This window comes from Dermacentor silvarum, chromosome 3, assembly GCF_013339745.2.
Source record: "Dermacentor silvarum isolate Dsil-2018 chromosome 3, BIME_Dsil_1.4, whole genome shotgun sequence".
Lineage (NCBI taxonomy): Eukaryota > Metazoa > Arthropoda > Arachnida > Ixodida > Ixodidae > Dermacentor > Dermacentor silvarum.
The window spans coordinates 149793014-149807640 of NC_051156.1; the positions used below are offsets into that span (position 1 = coordinate 149793014).

General features: G+C 48.8%; 1 protein-coding gene across 2 annotated transcripts in view; it reads left to right on the forward strand.

Annotated features, from left to right (window-relative positions):
• Positions 1-14377, forward strand: part of LOC119445902 (optomotor-blind protein) — a 103802-nt gene extending 89425 nt beyond the window's left edge. For both annotated transcript variants that reach the window (XM_037710199.2, XM_037710200.2), the window contains exons 4-6: positions 1569-1645; positions 8100-8317; positions 8880-14377. In XM_037710199.2, coding sequence (XP_037566127.1) covers positions 1569-1645; positions 8100-8317; positions 8880-9784 — 1200 coding nt within the window. In that variant the 3' untranslated portion in view covers positions 9785-14377. The remainder of the gene's footprint in view (positions 1-1568; positions 1646-8099; positions 8318-8879) is intronic.
• Positions 14378-14627: the final 250 nt, after the last annotated feature.

A 14627-nucleotide genomic window follows, 5' to 3' on the forward strand; every position in this document is an offset into this window, starting at 1 on the left:
ATCGGCGCTTGCATGACTGTCAAGACAGCGATCAGGCAGGAAGCTCAAGCGGGGGCTTTGTGCCCAAGGCATCAGCGATTCTAATGCGGGTGCAAGGCAGCACTCTATATAAGCGAAGCGTGTCAGGGGGAGAAACAAAGATATAATCGAGCGGGGAAAAAAAAAAGGGTACGGGCAGAGGAAGATCTCGGTGGTGCTACCGCGGGCGCTGTTCCGTCATTAGCCTCGGGTTCAGGCGCCGCGCCAAATGACCGTGGAGTCTCACGCGATGGCACCGCGACACGACACCTCTGCAGCATTATAGGAGCCTGGCTTCAAGGAGCCAGCAACTGTCGCGCGCGGGAAGATGTGGCGCCTGCACGAGCACCTCCTGCCGGGGACCTGTCGTCGTATCTCCCGCACGATCCTCTGCTCGCGCGCTTTTGCCTGTCTTATTTTCGTTTGTTTGTTCGCGTAAGACGATGTTATTTGCTTTTGTTGAACGCGTCTGACATAGAATGATGTCCGCGCGGATATATGCGAGCGCCGTCGTCCAAGGTGCACGGCGTGCGGAGGTTCTCTCGGTGGGGCCTCCTCTATGGGAGCTCGATAGAAAAGCGCTGTCCCGGACCACGTGACACGCACTCCGCTCCAGCAGGAGGCGGAAGGGGACAACGTGCAAACGTAAACTGATGCAGTGAAGACGGGAAAATGAAGAGGAAGCTCATGAACTACGTGGGAAAAGACATTAGGATACGCGTTAGAAAAAAATAATAATAACGCGCTCGTTCACAATCACCAAAGACACCACAGGAGAGCTATATTAGTATGTGCTGCAGGAATGTATAGCGCCGCTGTATAAGAATGCGACGCAGAACAGCGAATTTTTTTACACTGTGTATAGACGTCGTTGCGTAGTAAGCATGCATATGACGAGCCTGATAGCGATGTAATCGAAATTAAACGTTTACGCAAGAAGGCCGTTTTCTACGTGTTCACATTTCAGGCTTGAGTCAACACGGCACGAGCATGCAGGGGTGTCCTTAAAGCAAATTTGGCGTTCTCTCTCTCTCTCTCTCTCTCTCTCTATATATATATATATATATATATATATATATATATATTACGAAACCGGAAGCGCGAACTAGCTCCCTCTATACCTATACTCTGGCTCCAGCTCATATGTTTCAGGTCACACGTGCGCAAATGTTCACGGGACGTCGTGTTTCTTACCCGCACACAATTCTTTTTCTTCATTAGATAATCGGCGCAAGATGGGTATTAAGACGTCGTATGCTGTGGACCCTTTTCTTTTTAGCCCCGTTCAATGCGGAACTCGGAACTCTATAAAGCGCACGGAAAGCTGCGCATATAGTCTGCTGCTTGCGTGTGTATGTGAGAATCGTATAATAGTTGGCTGCGAGCTAATGCTGTACAGGGGCATATACATTGAGCGAATATACTTCCTGGGTTCGTCTGATCATGAATGTGTCGTCGGTATAGCTAGCCGTATATTGCATTTCTTGAATGGTTTCGTTCGTCTGATGATAACTCGTATTCTTATACGCACTTTCGTTTCTTTATCGCAGATAACCCAGCTGAAGATCGACAACAACCCGTTCGCCAAGGGATTTCGGGACACTGGCGCCGGCAAGCGGGAGAAGAAGTGAGTGTCGCGTCGGCCCTCTTAATATGTATATATATATATATATATATATATATATATATATATATATATATATATATTAGTCCGCGCTCTATGGAAAGTCTATTAGGTGCTTTGCTTTAAGGTCTACAAGTTTTAGACAGCCTGCAGGTAGTCTATAGTTACTAGGTTGTCTACACTCTATAGTTAACGTTCTCATAATAGCAGAGCTAAATAAAGCGCACTACCGGTAACGCTCGCCAAGATTCCGCGACCGCACTAACGGCGCAGTTTGAAACCTACATTGAGATTATGTCAAGGAGTCACTGTAAGCCATATAACTTCATAAAGTCCCGTTCATGCTTCCTTTGAACTTAGCTCATTCATCTTTGCCATAGTCTTCATGGTTCGGTTCCTTTTTCATTGTCTTTGTCGCTTACACATCCGGACTCGCCAACAACTCCAATAAAACGAAGTGGCCGCGATGGTTCGACGGCAGAGAGACGTGTGTACGCATGGCGGGGTTCGTATAACGGCAATTATTCCTCTGCGCTTAAGCTGGGAGTTTGTCATTGTAGCGAAAGTCACGTAATAACAAACCGCGCGCTTTTTTTTTTTTTTCGGACTCCATTTGCACCGCGTGACCCTCGGTTTCCCTGCGGTCGTTAATAGGGATCGAGGCGCAGTGCGTCAGCATTTTACTCGGTGACCCGTTACGCGCAGCACGCTCGCTTCTCCGCGGAAGCATGCAATAATGCGCATGCGCGTTTGCCGTCGAATTTCGTACCCTCAGTTTAGAAGCTGGTGCTGAATGCTTAGTTGCATTTGATTTGATTGTGTCGTTGTACTGTCGTTATACATACACTTTTCTTTCGAGCTATCAGTCAGTATCGACCCACCGCGTACCTGCGTGCGGAATAATGGCGTTGATACGCGCAATGAAGGCGACCAGTGTATACTGTGACTCAGCCCTTTTTGCTATAGTATCCGGTACACTTCACACCTGGCTACTGTTCCTCCAGCTACTGCTCTAAATGATGTTCACAGCCCATAAACAATTAAGCTTTCGGTCGCTTCAAACCAAACAACGTAAAACCGCTGAAGCAGTAAGACAGCTTCGGCATAAATGCTATACTTTCTGTAACTGTTTGCATGAGGTGTGAGTGCGCGCGTGCGTGCGTGTCTGTGTTTAGGGGAGGGGAGGGGGGGGGGGGAGGAGGGCAACGACAGACTTGAAGTGAAATATATGCCACAGCATTCTGAATGTCTGTGGGCACAGCGGCGCATGCGCACCGAGCTCGGATTGGTCGCATTTGCGCACTTATTGCCGATGACGTCCGCAACGCGGCACATTTTAACGAACGTCGCTTGCGGCGTCGTGGGCGGTTCCATTTTTCCACGCCCTATCGCGCTCGCGCGGGCTTCCTTCCGCCGAAGAGCGGCGCCTGTTATCGCATATGCATACAGCTCTCGCGCCCTTCAGGAGACGTACCGCTTATATATATATATATATATATATATATATATATATATATATATATATATATATATATATATAAAGCACGACGGGCTCGTGTGTCACCTTGCGCGCGATAGGTCGTGCATCGGCATTCGTTTCGACAGTCGTCGCTAAACGATTCGTCGCCCGTTTCGACACGCGCCGTCGCTGCATGTATACATATATGACACCGCGCAATCGGCTCGTTGGCTCGCCTGTACTGCAACTATAATGGCGCCAGAGAGAGAAAGCAAGAAAGAGAGAGAGAACTTCGGCAGAACTGTCGCGCCGTTTAAGCTCGCTCCCTGATCACGTTCTGTCGCAGCGGTCTATGCGTATACGCGCGACGCATGTCATGTAATATACGCCGCGCTCGGCACCTCTGCGCACGACGCGTGCGGCGCCGCGCCGTTGCAGGATCGTCGTGAATATGCGATCAGATGCGCACGCAATGCCCACGATTCCCGTTGGCGCCCGTAGCGAGCAACGCCGGCATACACCGACCGCGCCCATTAGCTTTAAAAGGGATCCCGACGCGTCGTTAATTAGCTAGCGCCGGTATGTACATGCACTTCGTTACGTACGAGTCTCACGTATATTCATTACGAGCTGTTAACGTCTGCGCGTAGGCGTATATTCCGAGCACTGCGCGCGCATGCACGGGTGTATAGTAGGATATATAGGCCGTTCTGTCTCCGCTGGCGCGCAGGGGGCGGCGGCGGCCGTTATTGAAATCGCGCCTAGCTCCACCTCGCGGCTTCCTGCCGCTCGCGCGGGTCGTTATTCTTCGCCTTGTTCTACAACGTTGCTTCCGCGATCTGGTTCTGGCAGATTTCTTTTTTTTTTCTTCTTCTGCTTCTCTTCGCGTCTTCGCGTATACTTTAAAGCACTCGCGCGTCGCTTTGGCGAGCACTAAACTATATATGCTTGCGGAACCTTATAACCCGCGTACCGTTAATCAACACCCAACCTCCCCTTCCGCGAACTGCGGGGTCGTTCGTTCTGCTGCGGGACGCCCATAACGGCGCCGACGTGCTAGGCTTGCCTCATTCGTGGCGTTTATACAGTTGCTTCGCTTCCACGCATTATGCGCCGACGTAGGCACATTATCGCCGTGGCGCTTCCCGACCATTCGTGCTGTATACTGAGCTTACGCAGTGCGACTTTAAAAGACGGGCGGATAGTGACCCCGTTATACTTTCAAGCGTTTGAAGAAGCATGCGCAGAAATGCTGCGGTAACGTAAGAAAAGTATATCGGAAGTTTCGGCCCATGAAGAAGCAAAAACTTCATGGCCTGAATTCATAAGGCTTTTCGCTCGTAAGTGATTTTGGATGTTGACCGGTCACTTTTCCTAACGATATGGCCAGCTTCAGGATTAGCTGTATTTGGCTCTTTACAACCAATTCTAGCGTAGGAACCTTTTGCGGATACGAGCCCCCCATGTGTTCGATACAAACGGCAACTTTCACGCGGGCCGACAGGTTGGCCAGCGTTGTCTACTATATACAAACAACGGCGAGCTGTCACCATTTCCGTCACAGTGAAGCAGCAGTTGTTAGGATCACTGACAAGGACATGTTCTTGTTTTTCCGTGCCACAGCGCCTCCTATACAATACTCAGTTTACGGGCAAGCGTTAACCAGGTTGTTTGCTGTATAGTGTGACAAGCCTTACCGATTGCTCTCGTCCCCGTCATGGCCCACTTGACGTCACAAGAGTAAAGCATCTGCAGATCCCACTACTGTTTCTTTTTATGTACTCGTTTATAACTCCCGTCCACCCTGTTAATGGCGATATGCTGCCCCGCAATTCGCACGTGCCTTACGCCGCAGTCATCCTGCTTGACGAACGCAGCGTACTTTCTCCCCCCCCCTCCCCCTCTAATAGGCAGGATCGTTAGTATACTTCTAAGCCGGCACACGAACCCTTTTAATAAATGTAAAGCTAGCTTTCCCGCGAGACGGTCTGCCAAGCTAATGACGGTGGAGTCATTTTTTTGCAGTCAACGCGTACGAACGCAGTTGCGCTTCCCTCATGATAGGGAAAACGTAGACCCGGTTCTCGTGACGCACGAAACCGCTAGCGAGATACAAGCCGCAGCATGTGCAGCTATATATCACTTCGCCTTCGTTTTGAAACCGCGACCGGCAGTGCTACCGTTAGTTGGGGCAAATGTGTAATGCAGAGAAGCGAGCTTGCGAATTGTCTGCGTTAGCGCACACAACTTCGCGGGACCCTCTCTTCAGAACGCGAGAGAACGTTTATATACGGTTATAGACGGGGAGTTGCCGTACAGTATATACGCCCTGGAGGTCCCCACCGTAACCGCTCGATCTGGTATATAACGAGGCGCGGCTTGCTATATAAACCCTTTTAGACGACTATTAGGCGCGCTCCGACGCATCGTACGTCAAGTAGTGCCAGAATTGATGGAGCTAGCGTGAGCGAGCGTTTGATAGCGTATAAGTTACCGCTCTTGTTCACGCACCGCCCGCTTTCGTTGTTCTTTTTTTTTTTTTTTTCGCGCTCCATTGTTCTCCAAGTCTAGCGCTCGTAAGCCGTCATCACGTCGTCGCTCAAACCATCAGCGCGCGTAGGCGGCGTATGTTCGTACACGCGTTCTTCAAAGGGCTGGCTCCCTAACCCAACATACATATATGTACATGCACGCCCCATGCACATAGCTTTTTTCTGCGTTCCCTGCATCGGTTTTTCTTGCTTCTTACTCTCTCGCTACGGTAATGCGTGGTTCTATTAATAAGCGGTCTGGTTTGGGGGCTGCATGCCGCGTCACGTTCGCGGGGCTTCGCTGGTGGCCTTTCCTCCGAGCGCGTGCGAGCCCGGCGTCTCGACTCGGAGCTATAAAACCGACGCACGCCTGTCTTCGCCGTCGTTCATGACTCAAAGGGGTAACCATTAACGAGGGCGTTCCCATGGAAATGAGGTTTATATAAGTAAATGCTGGTGCCCCGACGAGCGGTTCTTTCTTTCTTTCTTTCTTTCTTTCTTCTTTCTTTCTTTCTTTCTTTCTTTCTTTCTTTCTTTCTTTATATTCGTGTTTCCGAGTGCCCATTGACTTCCTCAACTGCGCGCGCGCGTAAGGCGAAATCGAAAAGCAAGCGCTTTTAACGATCATTGTTAATGCCGCCGCCTCCTCAGGCCCTGCATTTCGGTTCTGCGATAAATGGGTCGCTGTGTAGAGATTGAAGTAGGCAAATGACTGGACTATATACTCGCGTCTTGGTCTGTTTGAGAGCCAAAAGCGAAACGAAACACCCGAGAAATGTCTGTGGATTTTCGGAGAAGTTTCTTCTAAGGTGTGTCTGTACACACTCGATCGTGTGCGCAAAATTGTTTAGGCCATTGCTGGAATTCGAAAGGCGTATTCGCACACGTTACAAAGGCTTCACTCGGTAATCAGCAGGCTTTCACTGAAGCAGATATGGAAATCTGAAATAACTAAGAGGAAGGAAGGGCATGCAATATAAATAAATTATATTTTTTAATAGTGTGCGTGGGATATACAGAGCCGAATCAATCACGTTCGGCATTATAGTGAAGATGAGCAAATTACTACTCGCCTGCATGGCAGCTGCAGAATGTCGCTTTCTTTTTAATTGGGCAACGCGAGCACTGTAAAATAATAATAATAATAATAATAATAATAATAATAATAATAATAATAATAATAATAATAATAATAATAATAAACCTGACTACGCGCGGTTTGATAAATCTGGCACATGTGGCAAACGGCGACACCGTTCCATTTTGTGCCCCTCTACATAGCGCCGGACAGCAGATTTATTTACTTACTCGGATTAAATTGGAAAACGTTCTCAACGTTCTTCGACGGTCCCTGTGAAACAGCACATCACTACGCGTTTACTTTTAACCATTGCTTTTAGTTGGCGCCTGCCCGAATCATTGTCATGTAAATAAGATGACCTTGCACTCGAATGAAGATAAGATAACGTGGGACGAAGACACACCACAGTTCAGCACTTAAACCACACAGTGTACTTGAAACGTTGCAAGCGCCACTTTTTTTTTTTTTTTTTTTTTTTGTAATGGGTTCTCTCTATAAGTAGCAGTGTGACTCACTTGTTTTCGACGCGCAGCTTTAGCATGCACGGATTATAAAATGCGTTGTTTGACTTATAGAGCACCGGAAGTGTTCAAGTCACTGAAATCTTCTTTGACGTGCATTGACCTTCCCAAAGGTGGCAACTCGAGAATCCTATTCGACGCCATTAATGAAGGTGCCGTCATTTGCCCGCTCGTACCGATAAGATCAGTTTCCCATCGATCCGCCCATGTCCAGACTATATAATATAGAGTTCTTGAAACCTCCCTCGATTTCGCGTGTCTTCGTGTCAATTTCTGTTTTCCTTCCTGGTCGATGTTGCTCTGGTCCCATGCAATTAGTGTGTGCTGCATACATGGCAAGGAAAGATTCAAATCGTGTCCAATGATGACGTCAGCTCCGTTTCAGATTCTGGATGGAAGTTGCTCGGCGGCTTAACCAAAACATATATATATATATATATATATATATATATATATATATATATATATATATATATATACTACTGAGCGACTGATTATTATTATTATTATTATTATTATTATTATTATTATTATTATTATTATTATTATTATTATTATTATTAATACCTCAGTGAAACGTTCCGTATGTCATTTCAGTAATTCCGTATGCGTTTCGTGTGATTCTTTCTTACGGATTGTTATATGGATTCTGTACGAATTCCGTACAACTTCCATAAGAATCATGCGGAAAATATATGGAATTATTGGACTGCATACGGAACGTTTCAGTAGGGTACTACTACTACTACTACTACTACTACTACTATAACACGTATCGCTGTCTCAAGCGAAACGCGCGCGTTGTTTGCACGGCCAGTGGCTATAGGAAGACCCCCGCCGGGTTCGCTCTTGTGCTTCGTCGCAGGAGACAGGCGATGCTACTGCAGCAGGCGCCATCTTCCCTGCACGGCGGTTCCCAGGGCTCGTCGATGGGCGGCCGCCTGTCGGCCACCAACCACCACCACACGGCGCTGGTGTCCGGCCAGGAGGACTCGAGCGACGACGACGACAAGCTGGACGTCGGGGAGGCGTCGGACCTCAGGCCGGACGGCGTGCTCGGTGCCAGCCCCGGTCGTGACTCCGGTACGGAATCTCTCTCGTAAACGATGCGCACATTCGCTGCTTGCACAAACGTTTGCGTCTGGCATGCCCATAGCTTGCGAAATGCGCTTGAGTATGTAGCCGATCTGGAAGCCGATCCTCCGAGCGCACTCTTTTGGGCGTGCAAGTATGCGTGCCGACACTCTGTATTAGTCGTTATGATTTCAAGAAAGCATATGTATACGTAAACAATCGGTGTAGTTATAAAGGAAGAATGCTATATGCTTCGGCACAATATAGCTGCCGTATATACTACAACGTCCCATGCTGTATCTCGGACACAAAGTCAGACAGCGGAAGCAGTGGCGTGCTACAACAGTGATGGCGCTACATTGCTGGGATAGCTGCTCAAGTCGCATTCATGAGTATATAAACGCAAATCGCATTTTTATTCTATTCCTATAGTATATACCGTCGTGATTGATGGAGCTAACGTCTTCAAGCGTTGTTTGAGTGTAATTAGTGTGATATATAACACCACCGCGGAATAGCGAGGCTTTTCTTTTCGTGATCCTAATTCCATCACCATGCACGTCACTCGCAGAAGACCGGCGCGACGACCGGCTCGACGGCCGCTCACCCCTCAGCAGCACCGGCTCGATCGACCTCCACGACCGAGGAGGCGGCAAGCTGTCTTCGAGCGCCGTGGCGGCCTCGGGACTCCCGCAGCCGTCGCCCTTGCTGCCGTACTTCTACCCGCCATCGTTGTACCCGCCGGGGCTGACCCTGCCGCAGCTGTTCTTCCCGGGCGCGGCCGCAGCAGCCGCAGCGGCGGCCGCGGCAGCCGCCGCTGGCCTGCCGACGTCGCCCGGTGCGGCAGCCACCCCCGCCGCCCTCTCCTTTCTCATGGCGGCCAACCACCCGCTGCTGAACCCGGCCGGCTACTCCGAGGTAGCCGCCAGGCTGAAGCAGCACCGCTTCTCGCCCTACGCCATGCCGGGCAGCCCCTTCGGGGCGTCGTCGCAGCAGTCTCCGTTCCGGTTCCGACCTGGCTTCCTCGACGAAGACGGCTCCCCGCCGCCGCCGCCGCGGTCGCCGCTCGAGACGGCCTTCCCGAGACAACACCAGCGGCACCCGACGCCTCCTTCGTCGACCACTCCGCCCCCTCTGATACCGGACTGCGGAGCGTCGTCCGCCGCTCCCTCGTGCTCGAGCAAGCCCGGTACGCCCGCCAACTCGGACGACGGCTGCAATTCGTCCTCGGAGGGTTCGTCCTGCAGGAGCACCTCCGGCGGGTTCGCCTCCGGTGTCTCGCTGGCTGCTGCGTCGGCGTCGACGAGGAAGCGCGCTTCGTCCCCGCTCTCTTCGTCACGGTCGACGACCTCGAACGATCTGAGGAGCATCGAGAACATTGTGAACGGACTCGAGCAGCGTCGCAGAGACTCGATGGCCGCCGCGGCCGCGGCGGCCATAGCGGCCGCGCAGCAGGACAGCAAGGCCGGCTGCTAGTATATACAGATGGTGTGCAATGTGTGTTGCGTTTGAGACGCTCTCTTTTACGCGAACTGTGCCGCTATCTCCGTGTCACGGTGGCTTCGTGGAGCAATCCTGGACATTTTCCGGTTTAGGTCTTGTCGTTACATCCTGGTGAATCCTCTACTGCGTGGATGTCGCTCGCTTGATCTGTTTGTTGGTGCGGCGACGCGAGCAAACGTTCTTGGACGCTGCTTTACGACAGTGCAGGGGCGGTAGAAGATATTTTTATGCCGGAAGGCAGAAGAAAAAAAAATAGAAGGAATACAGGGAAGTTCATGATGCATGGCAAGGCGTGTCCACGTGCTGTATGGCAATGGGATTCGTCAAACAAAATGTAAGCAAAGCAACCGTGTGCCCCCAGGCTTCCTCTTTTGCCCCACCCTTTTTCCCCAGTGTCACGGCAACCATGTTCGCATTGTGCTACCTTCAGCGAGGTATCAGTGATCTTGATCTGTTGTCGATCAGAACGCTCGGCTATCAGATACGAATGAAAGTCATTAGGATTATCCATATAGCTTCTCCATGGAACTAAGTTTTATCAAATGAAGCTTACTGCTGCGCACACGCAAGCTTGTGTGCAGAGTGCTTCGCGAAGCCACTGGGACAGAGTGTGGGAGCGTATACACCGTTCGCATCTGCAGGATGTTCTTGGAATGTCCTACTTGTGTGTATGTGCGCGTATGTACATGTCTATGTGCGTATGGTTCGTGCGTGAAGACGCAGGTTCGCAAGCATCGACGGACCGCAAAGCTTTGCTGGTCAAACTTTCTGCCCGTGTGCCGACGATGTGTGTGAACTGCCGCTGTGGACCGATGTCTCGGGACGAATTTATGTGCTGTATACGTGAACGTCATTCGTACGTGTGTGCCCTGTGCGTTACTTTTTTTTTTTCGGCGGCTGTTTCAACTGCTGGGAGCGCTTGTCATCTCTCAGCTCTGCTACGAAGGGAACGTATGTATACGTAATTCTTGAATGTAACGATGATGGACTCGAGTGCAGTGCGAAACTTGCCTTAACAAGGTTTTGTTTACGAAACCCGCGTGGTGAACGCAAACGGATTTGTAGTGAGCGCGCTAATAGAAGCTTCATTTGTTTACTCGCTTGTCGTGTCGGAGTTGGCAGGCTTGCTGACCTTGTGTTACCGGGATAGCACAGAGCATTTCAGCGTGCAGCTGAAGTTGGTTGACGTTAAGCATGTTTAAGAGGCTAAAATGCCATGCCGGCTTGCGTGGACAACAATTCCAGTGACGGAAAGAATGACTGATAGTTCGTTGCATTCCCCTCGTGGCAAGAATTCAGTGTTGTCCTCACGACCAAACTAACGCCAAATGTATTTTCTCGGTGAAAATTGTGAAAGAAAGCGATATGTCTTCGTTTAAAACTCAGAAACCATTCTTCTACCCTTCGTGAACTCGTACCTCAAGGAAGAAACCAGCGGTTGAAGTGGTTCGATGCAATATTGCACCGTGATTTATAAAAAAAGGGAGGGCCTTGGAGAGTAATCAGAAAGAAGTTGTAGCCATTTTGTACGCGACCCGTCTGTTTCGGTTGGCACTCGCATCGCCTAAATTCAAGAGAGCGGACTCATTAGCTATAGAGTCATTGTATTTCGACGTGCAATGACGTCCTTTTTCTTTCTCTCTTATCTAAAAAAAAAATCCGAAATATCGTCAAGTTGTTACGCGAAGCAGGTTGCGTGACCACCCATGCGTATGTAGGCGAGTCACCTCGAAGGATGCGCACTAATTTCTGAACAAAAAGCCCTTGGCGAATGGTTAAGGCTTTGTCCTGCAGGTCGCGACGCTGTTTCCCGTCTCAAACGTATATTTTATTTTTTTATTTTATTTTCTTGTCTCCCGACAGCGTTGCAATTCAGCGAAACAACGGCGGAGTACGTGAGGCCTGCAATATGCGTTTTATGTAACGATTACAACGGCAGTGTCATCAGTATTGATGTAATTCTTCTCCCACAGCCGATGTCTTGAGAGAATTTAAGAAGGAACCATGGGCACGCCGCCAATAGTTGATATGTACATAAATATAAGTATATATATAGTATAAATATATAAATATGTATACAGATGACACAAAACAACTGCAATATCTGTGCATATGCTACAGCTGCATGTGACGCTAGGAACTCGCCCGGCCATGTTGTGTGCATTTTACAACTCTCCCCCACCGCGTTCTTTTTCTTTGCTTCTTTTACTCTTTTTGTCTTTGAAGGGATCCCAAGATTACAGGAATGAGAGCTAGTTTTTAAACTTGCTGCGCAAACTCGTCTGTCTCTTTAACTTAATACAATTACCTATGCGCCAAGCGCACTGACGTAAGCTTCGCGTAGCGAGAGTGTTACGTATTATATTTATTCCCCCAAGTTTCGCCAATCTGAAACAGCATGCGCACGGCTACGGTTGGTACTCAGATGCAGCAGTATAGTGTTTACGAAACTTCTGCTGTTTCGCGTCAGCAGACCTTGCTTGTTTGGTCTTGAATGCCTACTCGACTCTGGACACTTTAAACCGTGTATATACATTTAAAGAGATGTCGTTTCGTTCATCACGTGATGCAAGCCACAAACCATGTTTTTTTTTCTTCTTTTTGAAAAAGCCCTGAGTAAATTTGACTGCGCACGGCATCGCCAAAACTGCAATAAAGCTGTGCAGCAGAAACGAACGAGCTCGATGCAAACGTGCGCTCACTTGTCGATTCTTATGCAGTGTATACGCAGCGATCACTGAATTTTGTTCGCGTGGCACGTGAGTCGTGTATTCATCCGCGCCTGAAATTGTGGTCTCGCCTGACGCCTGGCACCATCTGCAGTTTTTGTATTGCTGCGGGATATAGGTATATGTATTGCGCGGCTGTAAAGACCAAGATAGTATGTATAGGAATGGTAAAAACCTTGAAACTGATTTCCGTAGGCCTTGTTCGAAAAACGACGGGTGAGAATGCGCGCTCAGGTGTAGCTTTCAGCATTGAACGCCGATTTGTGTCTTACCAAAGACGGTTCCTTGACTTCGAGAGATCGGAGACATCACAATTTTGATTGCGTTTTCTATACCTTCTTATATGCATTGCGCTTCCACTGACTGATTGCAAATGACAACAAAAACTCGTGAAGCGTGTGATAATTATTTATGGACTCGTTTTTGCGTTTCTGATCTGGCAAGCTTACTTACGAATTCGATACAAGCCTCCGCCCACAAAACCGCACTACACCGCCCCTCTGTGCCCCCGCGCTCCAAAACATAGTTCCTATGAGTCGGCGACATTGATCGAAGTATGTGCCTCCACCGTGACGTCACCCAAATGAGCGAATGCAATTGGCGGGAACATCTACACAAATTTTCCTTGTTTCGAAAAGGCGGTGCATTCTTAGAATTCAACTTATCACCAATTACTGTGCAATCGATGGCAACGTGACGTCACGAAGTGGGTATGCTAAACACTATGACGCCAACAAAATCGACGTGACGCACTCACTATAGAGGCTCGGTGGAGAAGAAAGACAACGATCGAGCAGTGCGAAAGATCAGTGCTTTGCAAGACTGCGTAATCGACGCTGTTTTCCGAACTGACTTACAGACAACAGACAACAACGCTAGAACGAATAAACGTAGACAGAGCATAACTTACAACTTTATTCTTACAACACTATATAGCATGCGCACACACACACACACACACACACACACACACACACACACACACACACACACACACACACACACACACACACACACACACACACACACACACACACACATATATATATATATATATATATGTATATATATATATATATATATATTCATGTCCTTGTCAAGAATAAGACCAACCAAATCTGCCCTACCAAACAACTACGACCCGTGTGACACGTGACAAAGAACATTGAAACCAACATCACGTGGTACACCCGACTCGTGACCGTGACCTGTCGGTCCACATATGAGAGAAAGAGAGAAAGAGCTTTCTTTCCCGTTAAGGTCGCCTGTATAGGGTGTAGTGATGTTGGTTTCACCGTTCGTCGTCCCGTATCGCTGTTTATTCTTTGCGTCTGTTCGATTTGTTGGTTTTTGCATTGGCAAGGTTGTTGCACGCTTGTGAATAAAGTTGGAAGACAGCGCTCAGTGTATAGGTTTCTTCGTTCCAGGGCTTTTGTTAGATGCCACGTTGAAAGCCTGCCATAGATATCGTGCTAACTTTTAAATTATTGTTGCTGATCAGCAGTGAAGCGACCTCTGACGAAAGCTAGAATTCTGATGTCTCCGCTCCTTTGTTCCTTTCTCGTGCATTTATTTTTGCTCTGTATGTGTGAGTACGCACTTCCACGTGTGTTCGTGTCACTGTGTGAGCGCGTGCAAATCCAGGAAGTGAAAAACAACAACAACATTGTTATGGCTCGCGCTCGCCTCCATTGCTCTAGGAGAAATCCGCATCGCTGTACATAAATCCACCTGCATGCGCTATTGTTCAAATAGGAGCGAGAAAGGGACAAAACACTTCTGGACGAACGGGGTGATGCGTGTATGAACAATAAAATGAACTACGACTGTATAATGAAAACAAAGAACGACTCCACTTGTCTGCTTATTTGCTTTCGCCTTTCTCTCAATCTGCCTTGCTCTTCGGAGCTACGACGTTTCGCCCTGCGTGCGACGAACACGCCATGGTGCACAATGGGCATTCGCAAAAGTAATTTACGTGGATTTTAATATGTAGTGAAGCTAAGAAGACTCAAGAAGGCTCAGCGGAAGTATATGGCTCGCGTGTGTCATATAGCCAAGGTCTCGCTGTACGTCGGTAAGGTAGT